This window comes from Castanea sativa, chromosome 1 (genome assembly GCF_040712315.1).
Source record: "Castanea sativa cultivar Marrone di Chiusa Pesio chromosome 1, ASM4071231v1".
Taxonomy (NCBI): Eukaryota; Viridiplantae; Streptophyta; class Magnoliopsida; order Fagales; family Fagaceae; genus Castanea; species Castanea sativa.
Genome location: NC_134013.1, coordinates 73,139,464 through 73,153,982, shown reverse-complemented (window position 1 = coordinate 73,153,982; position 14,519 = coordinate 73,139,464). Strand labels below are relative to the sequence as shown.

The 14,519-nt window shown below is 33.6% G+C and overlaps 3 protein-coding genes across 3 annotated transcripts; all 3 read right to left on the bottom strand.

The window, feature by feature from the left end:
* Window positions 1-1,237: 1,237 nt before the first annotated feature.
* Window positions 1,238-2,251, bottom strand: LOC142621697 (putative calcium-binding protein CML46). The gene has a single exon (XM_075795036.1). The coding sequence runs from the start codon at window positions 2,050-2,052 to the stop codon at window positions 1,429-1,431; it is 624 nt and encodes a 207-aa protein (XP_075651151.1). The 5' UTR covers window positions 2,053-2,251; the 3' UTR covers window positions 1,238-1,428.
* A 5,172-nt stretch (window positions 2,252-7,423) lies between these two features.
* LOC142622546 (uncharacterized) lies at window positions 7,424-8,173 on the bottom strand. Its single transcript, XM_075796037.1, has one exon. The coding sequence runs from the start codon at window positions 7,744-7,746 to the stop codon at window positions 7,585-7,587; it is 162 nt and encodes a 53-aa protein (XP_075652152.1). The 5' UTR covers window positions 7,747-8,173; the 3' UTR covers window positions 7,424-7,584.
* Window positions 8,174-12,161: 3,988 nt separating this feature from the next.
* On the bottom strand, window positions 12,162-13,275 carry LOC142621652 (uncharacterized). Its single transcript, XM_075794972.1, has 3 exons — window positions 12,870-13,275; window positions 12,667-12,728; window positions 12,162-12,549 (listed from the first exon to the last, which is right to left on the bottom strand). Exons 1-3 carry the CDS (start codon window positions 12,934-12,936, stop codon window positions 12,439-12,441), a joined length of 240 nt encoding a protein of 79 aa, XP_075651087.1. The 5' UTR covers window positions 12,937-13,275; the 3' UTR covers window positions 12,162-12,438.
* Between the last annotated feature and the right edge of the window lie 1,244 nt (window positions 13,276-14,519).

Below are 14,519 nucleotides of genomic sequence, written 5' to 3'. Positions count from 1 at the left end.
ATCTCAGTGAGAAGCGGGCCATAGCATATGGTCTCATGAACACACCTTTGGAAGCACCCATCCGTGTAATTAAGTACCTTAGAGTGGATTATCAAAAAAAAAAAAAAAAAACAAAGTACCTTAGAATGTGCAGTGATTGCCATGGAGCTCGAAATTACTTTCGAAGGTCACAAACAGGTTGATGCTTGTTATAGATGCCAATCATTTTCAAAATGAGAGTGTTCTTGTGCAGATTACTGGTGACACTTTGATGACTTTTTAGTCCTATGTATGATTATTATGAAACCTTGTGGTCATTTCTCTCCTCGCCCCCTCCTCTGCTGAAGAATATTGCACACAGCGTATGGAGATGCATGCTTCTGGGACCTCATGTAGGTAATTAACCTAGCTATTTAAGTGGTGTGTGATATTTTGATCCTATTTCCACTTTTTTGATGGTTAGAAAATCATTTTGAATTAGTTTTCACCCTTCGGGTTGAGGAAATTGAGCATTGGCCTCTTGAGTCATCCTGATTAGTCTGCTACAGCCTTAAGGCAAGGTCAGGTGGGAACATTTAACTCTGAAATATAGAATTAGCTACAGAAAAATGGAGAGTGAGCTGAAGCTTTCAACTTTTCTGAAGTTATGAATCTGGGATTGTGCCCCGGCTACTTTTCCTTTTTAAGCCGGATGAAGTAATTTGACTAACCCCTGCATCTTTGATATATAGCATCATGTAGAAGATTTAATTTCTATTAAAGCACCACCAATATTGTTTGTGTTCTTGCTTAAGCAGTATCTCAACAGAGTTATAAAGAAAAAGCTTTGCCTTGACGTTGAATTGTGTTTTCCAAACAACATGTTTGCCAGATAGTCCTTCTGTATTATCTGGCAGGACTAGGCTCGACTTGACTCCATGGTTTGAAGAGAAAACTTCGGAGTTGTTGGTACTCGATAGTATTTTTTTGGTGGTCTATTTTAGTAAACTTCACCATAGGGAAACAATTTCAGTTAATAAGAACTACGGGAGATAGAAATTATTTCTAAATTGATATACTTCTCATCAGGCAGGAGTTAAAAAGATAAATAAATAAATAAAATTATGGGGTGAAGTAATTACTAAAGGAGCTTCACCTCCAAGATTGGAGGTAAAGCTCCTTACAAATCACCTTGTTCATGTTCTACAGAAATGAGAGTTTTGTGTATCAGATGTGCTTTTATTAAGTTGAAAAGAATGATTGTAATGTTTGGTTTAGCACATGAGAACCTTTTAAGATCTAAATTATAATGATGATAATAATTACAATAGAAATCTATATTGGAATTACACACGTAAAAGAAAAGAAAGAATTACATAATATTGATCGATGGAAGTGAAAAATTGAGTATGTTTGATATATTTTATTATTGTCTCCGTGTAAAACGTAGATACAGATAAATTTTGCCGTTCAACCTAAACATTTCTCCATGAATTTTACAAATCCATTGAAATCTATCTTTCCACCTCCGTTTTCATTGAATGCCCTGATCATTTTCTCACAGTTATGTAGCTCTTCTCCTTCCTTTAACCCTAAATTAAGGAGAACTCTCTGCAATTCCCTTGCATCAATGAACCCATCTCTGTTCTCATCAAACACATCAAAAGCTTCCTTCACCTCCTCCAAGCTTGGCTCCTTCTCATCAAACAGCCCTGAAAGCTCCTTGGAACCGAACCTCTGCTGAGGATCTTCACCTTCTGGGCTGCAACAAATTCCCAATCTTTCCATGATCGTTTCAACATCTTCTCTGCTTAAGCTTTCATCAACTTTCTTTTCACTTGAGCAAGCAGCACAAGTCTCTCGCTGGCTCAACTCAGAATCTGGATTCTTGTCCTCAGGCCAAACAATTGAGTTACCAAAGTTGAGTCGGGATTGGAGAGAACACCAAAATCTTGATAAAAACTTTTGTGTGATGACCCCAAAAATTGTCAACAAAGGGTTTTCAACCCAAAAGCACATCGGGCAAGAGGAGCCGTTGTTAACTGATGGTTTGTTCTCCATTGTGATACAGTTACGGATCGAAGGAATAGTCATAGATATTTATCAAGTCTCTACCTAGCGTCAAGAATGAAACGTTATTCGGCAAAGTATAGAAGGAAAAGATGAAAGAATTATTTGCAACTTAAATTTGCAGGCAAATGATGTTTAGGAATGGTGTAGGAGATTGCTATATATAATATACGTTGGATTGAGTCTTGTATTTGAAGACATCAAAATAGTCAGATATGAAATTAAAGACGGAAGGTGCTTGTGTGGTTCTGCAAGTCTTTTTAGGTGAGGTTGGAATGAGAATGAAAAATTGTTTAAGAAATGGTCATTTGGAGACATGTCATGGTGGGAACTTTCTTCTCTACTCCCACTTATTAGGAAAATTTTTTTGTTGGAAGCATTTGAAATTAAAAATAAATGTGGATCAGGCTGGCCTGCTTTTCTGTCTTTGTTTAGTTATTTCTATATAGGATTTACATGGAATCTGCCTGTTTTCCCAAGCTTTGGTTGACTGCACTGAAGGGAGAAGGAAATTGTAGTGAAGTTTCTTGGAAGTGACCTTATAGTGTTTGTGGGCGGCGTGTTATCTTTGTTTTCCATGCAGTGGTTTTTATTTTAATGACATACATTTTCCACGAAATAGTTGACCAGTTTCTCTAAAATAGATAATGCCTTTCGTTGACAAGGCTTGAGAATGTATCTCATTCGTATGCATTATCTCTCCTATAGTGTTTATATGTATCCACCCTGACCCTGAGGTCATTATAGACCTATGGAGAGTGACTTGATTGTATGAATTATGGAAATTGTCACAGTAATTTCCTCAGTGAATGCTTGGAAAAGTGGCAATGATACATTGATACGTATAGCCTGGAATGTGGAATTACTAGAACAATTTCTTTTTCGTTCCATGCACGTCCCGTGTGAGAAGGGAAACAAGAGAAATTCGGACTTCATAGTCAGTCATGCCCACATGATAAGCATCTGATTCATACCATGTCCTGGGTCTGGGTCTCGGTCAGGCCTGGACCTTAGCTGAATTTGCTAACCTTTTTCCACGTTTTACACTCTCTCAAGTTATTGGATTAGACATGCAATGTAAAAGTTAAGTTCTCTCACCACACAACCAAAAAGTCACCGCATTTTCAGGACAAGTGAGATGTGAACCCATTATAAGTCAAAATAAAATAAAATAGAGATTTTATCAGAATCTATTACAACTCAAAATAATAGTGTTGTAAAAATGTTGTGAAATTCTTCTGTCTCTAAGCTTTCTTGCTTTCTAATAGTATGATAGTGAAATATTCGGGCTCATTTAGTTGGAGATTTATAGTATAGTTATTCAATTTTAATGATATAAAAATATATGTTTGAGTGTTATAAAAATACATGTCAGGAGTATTATTGTTGTTTAAATATTAAAAACTATTATTTAAACACCGGTACCAAACACATCGAAAATATTAGATTAAGACTTCATTCTTGTGGTGTCTCGTCAGCTCTTAAAGTCCCAGTTTTTCCACATCTATGTTCTAAATTTTAAAACTATAAAATGACTAAATTCTTATATCATGGTTGGAATTAGTTACAACTCGCCTATCACACATGATCGAATCAACTACAACAACTCAAGATTAAATAATTTTTTCATTATAAATTTTGATTAAATTATGTTTGGTCTACTCTAATTAACTTTTGATTGGTTTTCTTTAAAGGTTACTTTCGTAAGCGCCGAGAATTTTTGACATGCTTTGGTTGATTAATTTTTTTGAATAGATTATTAAATCTTAGATGTTTCATTCCGTCTCTGTTCAAGTTCATGGATAAGGATAACCAAATCCTCCCAAATGTTCACAGTTCACCGTTCACTAATCATACAGGTTTAATGCAACCTTTGTTGGGTACTTGGGTTCCTCATAAGTCTAGTCAAGTAACTTTTATTTCACTATATATTACTATTATACAATAATATTGTTCAATAATTGAGAGAAACATAATTACATAACCCTTATTTTCATTATAAAAAAAAAAGTACATAACCCTTATCTAATATAAGATAAATGATGTTAATTTGGGTGAAATTTGAATAAATTTATTAATATCATTAAAAACTGAGGATGGAAAAGTAGGAGGATAGAAAATAGTGAGAAAATGGAAAAGTGGGAAGATAAAAAAGATTTTAATTTCCCTTATTTTTGTTTGGTTGGGAGTGGAAAAATGGAAGAATAGAAAAAAATGAGTTTATATAAATCTATGCATATGCCCTTATTAAAAAATGATGTCCAATTAAAACCAAAAAAATGATAAACAACCAAAAAAAAATCAATCACCTAGATTTATTAAAAAATAAAAATCATGTCCTTGAAAAAAATCACATCTAAACAAAAAGAAAAAAAAAATACTGGACAAGTCTGCCTAGTAAATCAAAAGAAAAAGAAGAAGAGGCAAGCGACCTGCCCATTAAATCAAAAAAAAAAAAAAGAATTAAAGAAAAAAGAGAGAGAAGCATGAAGAAAAACAATGTGGACGAAGCCTATATGCAATTGTAATTAAGCATTTTCATCCAAAAATAATGTCTAATTTCTCTCTTTAGTTTTCTCTTCATTGTAGGGAGAAAACTTTCTGGTGAGCCTAAGGAGAAAACATCTGGTTCCTACTATTTATTTTCCTTCCTTCCCATCCAATTAAACACACTTAAAAAAGTTTTCATTCCTATTTTCTTTTCAAAGTTTTCCATCCACCCTATTGTACCTCCAAACAAACACACCCTTAAAGTCTCAAAGTTGTAAGGAGTGCAAATTGTTACCTCCTAGTTGAAACCAGCAAGAATTCACCTATAGCAACTTCTATTGGGCAAAAACAATTCAACATTAAACAAATACTAATTAAATTAGATTTAATGTTTTCTGAGAAAAATCAAATAGAATTGCATTTACTCTTTATACAAATTTAACCTTTTATTTGTTTCTACGCCTCTCTATTGGTTGTTGGTAGTCAGCTTTAATCTTCTACTATGGTTTCAATTTCTATGCAGCTTTAGTTAGTCAAGATTCTATTCCCATATAATTATAAAAAAAGTTGTAAAAAAAAAAAAACAAAATCAATTGCTTTTTTCTTTTTCTATAAAAAAAAATTTTAATTTTTTTTTCTAAACTAATGCTCTCTTCAAGCATCTATTTTCTTTTCTTTACTCAATTAGTAAAAAAGAAAGTAATATTTGGTTTTAATTACAAGGAGAAAAATTCATTATTTCCACAAACTTCAACAATGTTATAATAAAATATCTAGTTAACGAGTATTTTTAAGACATTTTTATTAATTAAAAAAATTGATATGACTTCAATGAAAAATATAACAAAATTATAGTAATAAAAAATTAATTATTTTTTTATTTTTCTATAAAAAAGTTTAAAAAATATTTTATAAAATAATGAAATTAAACATCCAATAACTTTTTCCAATGATAAAATACATGATTCAATTGACTTCTTTGAAAATAATGAGGATTTGGAAGCAATTAATGCTTGTGGGAGGTTGAGTTGGAACGCTCCTTCCGTAAGTTCACGTGCTCATTTGTGAATGGCATGTGCTTTGTGACCTTTTGTTGTCTGTAGCCAATCGGTTTGTTAGGCCCTTACAAGATCTTTTGTGATGGATAATGGATTTGGGCCTTTCGTTTTGGAATTTGGTTTGCAATAAAAGGACTTATTACGGAAGATCCAAGAACTTAACGGCTTGATCTCACTTGTCCACGGATTTGGGCTTTTAAGGCCCGGATATGAAGTCTGCAGAAAAAGAGTCGTAAACATTTCCTCTCTTTTTTTTTTTCTTTTTTCTTTTTTAATTTTTATTAACCCAGTCTGTTTGAGAACAGTTTATTTAGTTAGAACTGAAAACGTTTTGCTGAAGTTACATGAATAGTACTAAAATAAACTAAATAATAGCAAAAATAAGCTAAATAGTAAAAAAAAATTATATTTTTCAGCCAATACCAAACGCAACTTATATGTATTTATAAAACTTTTTATGTGTATTATTTAAACAAGTTACATAATTCATTAAAAAAAATTATGTTACTAGAACTACATATGATTAATCTCTTTAATTACTACATTATAATAGTTTGGAGAAAGATAGTTGTGAACTAGTTAGGATGCTTTGCAACCCTAGAGGACTCTCTCTTTCGCTATATCTTAAAACTAGGCATGGCAATTGTTACTCGACCCGACTCTAATGGATTAGGTTTTACACAACACACGAAACAGTAGCGTCAGGTCTGGGTTTTTAAAATAAAACTCGAAGCAGATTCAGGTCAAGCTCGGGTTTTAGTGATACCCACCTCGTACTCAAATCGGAACTTGACCCGTTAGACTAAAATTACCAAAAAAACTAATATATATATATATATATATATATATATATATAAACTTATTCAGAAAACCCTAATCCTATCTCATTCTCTCAATCTCATCTGAACTGCCATCCACCCTCTTTCAATCTCCAATTACTCTCACTCACACAGACACATAGCCACACGGCCACAACCTCACCACCGCCCCCCCTCAACTCCTCAAGCCGTCACTTTCACCGACCCACACTCACGGCCTCACTACCGCCCCCCCTCAATCATTCCCACTCACGGCCTTAAATCTGAAGTTTTTGTATTTGTAATTTATGTGTTTGTGTTTGTGTTTGTGATTTTGGGCCGGGCATATTAGGACAGGGCCCGACGGGGCAAGTTTGAGAGTCTAAAAAAAACCTGTTTATTAAATAGTGCGAGTTCAGGTAATGGGTTTGGGCTAGGACGGTTCAAGTATAAAGAAACTCAACCTGTTGCCATTCATACTTAAAACTATTACAATAGATACCATTTATGCAGAGCAGCAGAGTTTCTGAGTTTTGGAATTTCTATTCTTCTCTCAGGAAAAATTATTAGTCAAAATTTTAGCTTATTATGAAGGTCCACATAAAAAATAATAATAATAAGGACCCCTTTTTTATTTCCAAATGGAACATTCTATAAGCGATAGGTGGATACAACACGGTACTGGACTTGAATCTAGTAGCAACACGGCATGGTATACAATTTTTCTGTTTTGCTACCATCTCTTCTACACTCATCCAAACCAAACTGCTACAAGAACCCACTTAAAGCACTAGCTTAACTTCAAGGTCCATATAAATTAGCCTCTAAGAAATGTGTCTGTCAGATATTCTTCTCATTGACATTTTGTAAATGATTCTCAATTTCAGTAAAAAAGAAAAAGAAAAAGAAAAAAGTCCTGAGCCTTTTCAATTTTGCATTAAAAGAAATTAAACTACTGCCACCAACTCTTGGATCTGAATTAAATTCTTGATGTTTCAACAAAACAAGAGCCACAATGGATAAGAAAGCAATGAAGAAACCACTTGAATCTAAAGCATATGCAAAGATTGAAACATATTGAGTTATTGACAGAGGAAGAAGGAAGCTAATACATCAAAAGCAAATTACCAGATTACATTAAATCTCCAAAATAGCTTCACAAATTCAAATCATGGGAATACATTGAAATTTAAGAGGGAACAACACTTAGATTAAAGAGATATGAAACCTTCTCTGACAATCAAGGCAAACATAAGGACAAGGAGGCCAACTGTGACACACTGAGTGGGAGAGATGAGAGTCTGTGAATAAGAAGACAAGGTGATGGCTGCACCTACTACTCCAATCACCAAAGCTCTCGAGTTCTGGTTCATTATTTGGCTCTTCACTTATTATTTCCCCTTTCCCTTGTGCTTGAATAGAAAAATAAGAAGAGACTCGTTACTCCTTTTGTTGATTGAAGATTGATGAAAGATTGCAACTTTGCTATGTGTCCCTTCAGACATAGCTTAAGATTGGAACTTTGCTATGTGTCCCTTCAGACATAGCTTAAGCCAATCACAAGTCAATGGTCAACCCTTATGTTTTGTTGTGCCAGTTGCCAGTTGCCATCATGTATATTCCAAAAAAAACTATATGAAAATAAAAACCTATAATACTGATTATAAAACTTACAATAGAGAAAACTGAAAGTTTGATTGAAAGCCTGAACTACTGTTGGCTTACTAAAGCCACGAATACAAATGACTGAAAGTTTGAATAATTTTTGAAACCATTTTACATTAGAAATGGCAAAATATCTAAAGGCTAGAGGGTTCTCTTATTTTGAACTCTGGATGGTTAAGAAAAATCGAATTCCTAAGAACAAAGACTAAACTTCCAATTTATAAACCGGAAAAGCTTTAGATTCTCTAAAGATCCCTCTAAAATTGGGAGAAACATCTATTTTAACTGTAGGAGCTGAATCTACAGGGTACGAGTAAAATCTGCTTTTATTGTTGAAATTGAGGACAAATCTGCAGAGTACGATGGCACTGTTCATGAATAGTATTTTGTCGTCAATTTACTTCAATCTTCGTCCTATGAGATTTTGCACAATGCTCTTGATAAGTTCAATTACCAAAAAATAAGCTTATATAGCGCAAGCATGTGTCATCTTGACAAAAATATTTGGCCTTTAAAAATGTTTTACATAAAATTATTAAGTATACTTGAAATACAGTTGAATGATAGGCCAAACCATCAGAGCTTTCCACAGTCATATGCTCCAATTCCCTCACGGGCCCTTGCATCAAACAGGTTTGGTGTATCTTCTCCCACTTTTACTAAGGTTCCTCATTACAAGATTAGTAGGCAAGCCGTAACTGATCAGCAGGAATTGGAAGGAAATTGGATGTTGCAGCCAATTTGTTTGAAACATCATCACCATGCTCCACATATAAGCCACTCATCCTGCCAGCATTCTGGATGCCTGGCACCATTCCTTGCAATAAGAACAAGCTGTTCCTTTGAGAATAAGTCTTTGGCTGCAATATCCACTAAAATCATATCTCAAAGAGAGCCTGAAGTTCCTGATAAGGCTCGATAATATGATGATAGCCAAGAGTCGGAATGCTTTTAGTCAATCTAACAACATTCACCATATACGTCCGAAGACTCTTCGGCATTTGTTTGTTATCGGTATAAGTTATTATGGTCACATCCAGAAAGAATTTTCATCATTTGTTGGCCGTAGCAAGGATTAAAAAAAATCCATATATAGGACTCAGCCAAAATGCCTGAGGTCTGAGGCTTACAGGAAACAAGGTTCCATTACAAAGCCATTCGACAAAGGACAGAGTCACATGGTGATTGGTCACAGAGAATAATCAAGGGCTCCAAAGAATGTTTACGGCGAGGACACAAAGGTGAGTAAGGCTGAACAGTTTAGGCCTAGAGTGGACTTTCAAACACGCGCAAAATTGACAATATCCATTTAGATTCTCCATTTGTTCCCTTAGAAGAATTTCTTGGCCTCAACGTGTCAATTAAAAGCAGACCTTTCAAAGTCAAGGTAGACTGTAGACATCTAACGTTGACAGCTCTTCTTCACCTTTGACAAAGATTATACAAACATATCCTTTTATGACAAATTTATAGTACTTCAATTCAAATTTAACATAGTTACGGGCACGTCTGGGTAAATGTACAGATAATAGAATCTAATTTGGGGAGAGAGACAGAGAGACCACACAGTGACACCAACTCCGTCCACTATACCCTCCTCCTAAATGCTCAGAGTGGCTTTCAAGAATTTGAATTTCACCATATTTTTATAGGTGCTCTTTATGGCATGTGAATCTTGTTAATGACTAATTAGCATTAAGAACAAAGTATTTTGAGATGATCCTATTACGAACCTTACATTTATATGATCATTTTTCATTAACATGGATTTCTAGTTCATTAAGTTGTCAGAATTGCTACATGGTCCAAATCATGAAAGCAAATTTAAATAGTTCAACATTTTAACCGCTAATAGGGAGAAAACATATTATCCATTATTTGTGCACCTCTAGTGATTGTGCATAAAAGTTGAACTTAGAATTATACATATCTAGAGATCCTGCAAAGCAGCTCTAATTAAAATCTTGATCAATTGATTGATGAGGGAGTTAAAAAAAATTGTACCTCACTGTTTGCTAATTTTTCTTCTCTCTCTCTCTCTCTACCCTCTTTGTTCAAGTCTCACAAATGGGGGGCGGGATGCCATTAAGCCAGGAGGCCATTGATTTGTTCCTCACTTCCTTGTTTACACTTGCATAGTTGCATGCACGTGAAACATAATTAAGTAGTCACTTTAGCTCAATATTTTGCAAAATAAACCTCGTGGGAGGAACTCCACCAAGTCAAGTAATTTTATATCGTCTATCACCTCGAGGGCATTATATAATGGATAATTTATGGAACCTTGAATGATCTATCTGGTGATGGATGACATGTGAAGGCAAAAATACTTCAAAATCCGTACACATATAAGTGGTGTTATATATATATAAGGGTCCGGTTAATGTGTGCCCTAAGAGCACACGTTAAACCATTCATTTTTTGAAATATTTTCTCGGAAATTGAAAAAGCTGTCAAGGGCACACATTAGAAAAATCCTATATATAATTAACTTTTCCTTACCCATAATCAACCAATATAAAATCAAATTCTTTCTCAATAAAAGAAGAATATCAAATTATACTTTTGCTAATGCAATGAAGCACAACTTAGATAGAGAAAAATAGCAGTAACAAAACTATTGTCATAGCCTATCACACAAGGGAATTGATCTCCAGAAGCATCTCTATAGTATATGCTATATGCAAGGGGAGGAATAAAAAATAGGCATACTAATTTGTTGGGAACCCCTATAGATATATAATAATAATTGTTTTAATGTTATATTTAGTTAATTAGTTACAATTCCAAGCATGTTAATCATATTTAACACATGTTGAAATTATTAATGCACACAAAGAATAATAAAATAGGTTATGTGGGCCAATATGATAGTTTTATGGTTCTATAAAAGACTACCTTTTCTCTCTAAATATTTTTCTATAGATGGTGACTATCTCAAATTAAGTCAATTTTTCTATAATTATCATACATTTCCCTGAAATTCCTACCCATCCCAATTAGAAATCACTAGGTTTCTAACACAATTAGTCTAGTTCATGAGTCAAACTCAAAACTCATTTGAGAAAGTTAGGCTAGCTTATATATGAGCCAAAATGGGAATTTAACATTAATTTTTAAACATTATAATTAGTAGGTACGGTTTATAAACTATATTTTTTACTAACATCTCGAGACTAAGAGTCTCGATTTTGGGCCTATAAATCGAGTCTCAAAGACTCGATTTTCATGGTCGGATCAGGTCTGATGTGGCATTTTTTCATGTAGAGTTTACCTGAAAATCGAGTATCTGAGACTCGATTTATATCTTTCACTTTGTTTTTTCTTATTTTCCTTCTCCTTCTTTTTTTTCTGCGTTTCATTTCCTCTGTGCATCTGTTCTCCATGTCTCTCTCCTCACTACCTCTCCATCTACTTTTTTCTTCCTCCATGCTGATCTACACAAGCCCAGCCACCACAGACCCATTGCCGCCGACCCAGCAGCGCGACCGAGGCGGCGCGACCCAAGCGAGGTGAGGTGAGGTGAGGCCTGATCTAATTGCTGTGAGATTGTGCTAAGAGGTGAGCTCTGATCTGATTGTGCTGAGATTGAGATTGTTGTGTTTCTGGGATTTCTTTATTTTTTTTTTTTTTTTGGTATTTTGTTGTGCTGGGATTTCTGTGTTTCTGGGAGAGACTTGAAATTTTTTTTTAATTTATAAATCGAGTTTCTAAGACTCGATTTTCAGGTGGACACCACGTGGATAAAATGTCACGTCAAACATGATAGACCATGGAAATTGAGTCTTTGAGACTCGATTTTGGCCCCCAAAATCGAGTCTCCTAGACTCGAGATGTTAGTAAAAAATATAGTTTGTAAACAGTGACTACTAATTATAATATTTAAAAATTAATGTTAAATTCTCATTTTGGCCTTATATATGCCAACTTCGACTACTGAACAAAGTCACCAAATTATGCTCACTCTGCTAGCAAATGATAGAATTAGGGCAACACTGGTTGAAAAAGTCTTCAACCGTGAAAGAATTGAACTTTGTACATGACACAAACCGAGTCCATAACCTATCATCTCATTGAAGAGAAAATTTGTTAAGCTTGGATATAATAATAATAATAATAATAATAATAAGGAAGAGCAGCATCACCAATACTATTTTATTGCACAAAGTCTGAATTTTGAAGACAGCTGATTATAAAGAACCCAAATTTTCAGCACCACCTTATTTATTTATAAATTACACTTTTTTTTGCTAAACTTATTTATAAATTACACTTGAACCAATAACATCACCGAAGTAACATAAACAATTCTATTCATCTCACAAACTTAACTTAAAAACCAAAAAAAACAAAGAAGAAAGTGACAAGCTCTTTATTCATTAATTCGTTAATAACCTCACTTAGGCTTTTGGAGGAGGGCTGAGAATGTAACCGGCCTTCGGGTTAGTGTTTGGCCCCGGATCTGAATAATCCATCACTTCTGCAATCTCCCTTGATTTTCCTATAGTTTCCTGGACAACAAACAAACATTTACTCAATGTTCACTAAAGAAAAATAAAATAATTATGGAGTGAAACAACTATACAACTATTAGTCTATGAAAAAGAGGAGGGGAAAAAACAACTAACCTCTCCTTGAACAGTGGAATTATCATCATGCTCAACCGTCTCCATCACTTTTCTTCCGAATCCTTAAAATTGACAATGAAAAGTTAAGGAAAAAGGAACCAAGAGACAAGACAAAAAAAAAAAAAAAAAAATCAAACTGAAAATATTCCTAGGAAAAATGAAAAGCACAAAAAACTAATGCTATAGAAATATTGTAGTAGTACCATGAGAGAAGAACAGAACCAGAAGTGATGAAACAAGAAGAATCCTGAGAAAACAGGACCGACCCATTATTTCTTGCACGATTCTGGGAAATGGGTAGCTCCCAGATTTCTGAATCCAAGCTTTGATATATTGGATTTGGGTGTTGGTGTTGGTGTTGGTTCAGTAACCAAAGAAAAGGCAGCTTTTTCGGAGTTTCCTAGGGAACTGGTTCGGCTTCAGATCCAATGAGAGGCTTTAATTGCGAAAATTAGTGCTTATTTAACGACACTGACAATTTGGCTGTACAGATAAGAATAAAGCTTAAGAAGTCAGAGAACCCATAATTAACGAGCATAAACTCAGAACAGCTATACATAGACCCTTTATGTACTCAGCCTTTCGAATACGGTAACTGCTTTTGTTTTTTTAGAAAACTATAAAGGTCTTTCCGAATATAGAATCTACTTAGAAAGGCGTACTTGTCAACGAAAGAGAATCTTACTATTATCTAATTTTATTCGATTTTTTATGAGGTTTCTACTAGTAATTAATTTGAGACTATTTGAGAGCCAGGGAGGTGAGTGATTTATGTTTATGGTAATTTGGATTCACCTAACACATAATCCAAAAGATTCTTGACTTTAAAGTTTTAACTTTTAAGTCCATAGGCCCATGGAATATAAGTTTCTGTTTTGAGTACAAGAAGTCGTTGAATTTTACAAACTTTCAGGATTTTTTTTAACCTTTTATAGGTAAATATATTGACTATTGGTATTAAATTTATAATTTTGACTTTTTTCATGGGTAAATTTTTTTTTTTTTCTAAACTATCACTCTAATTATATTTATCTCTCTAAACTATTGAAATGCATAATTGACCTTTAAAATTATAATTATGTTTCAATGTCTCCTTTACCATTGTTTTTGTGTTAAGTCTAACATAATTTACTTCCTCCAAAAAAAAAAAAAAAAAGAGTAACATAATTTAACATTAAAATATCAATTTATCCATTTCTCCAAAATAGACAGCTAAGTGATAAATTAATCTTCTAGTACTAAATTATGTTAAAATTAACAGTAAAACATATGACAAGGGATAATATAAGGTGCTTTTGGAATTGGGGGATCGATTAACATGCATTTTGATAATTTAGAGGGATAAGAGTAATTAAGGTGGGAAGATGGTTTAGGGGTGAAAACTATAATTTACCTTTAAAAGAATTGAGATGCCATTTAATACAAAAATCTTAAGTATTCGTCGATATATAAGCAAATTTGAAATTATGTTTAATTTGCAACATCCACTCATTTCTTCTTTTTATTTTCTTCAAGCATTCGTTTGTTTTTGTTAATTTAATTTGTTTGTTGTGTAAAAGTTTAATTTTATCTTTAAACAAATTGAAGCTTTAATGAACCTAAAAAAATAAACCGATAGAAGTAATCTCATGCAAATGAAAATGAGATTAAATGTTCTTTTACAAACCATTTCAAGTTGTAACTTGTAAGCTTATTCTAGCTCCAAAAAAATATATTTAAAAAAAATAAAAAAGTAAAGTTGTAAGCTTATTCAATTATCTCTTTTCACTATTTAAATTATACAAAGGAGAACATTGCCCTTTCATGGTTCGTACGAGTTAAATAGATGGCATACCCACCCTCCCCTGGAAGCA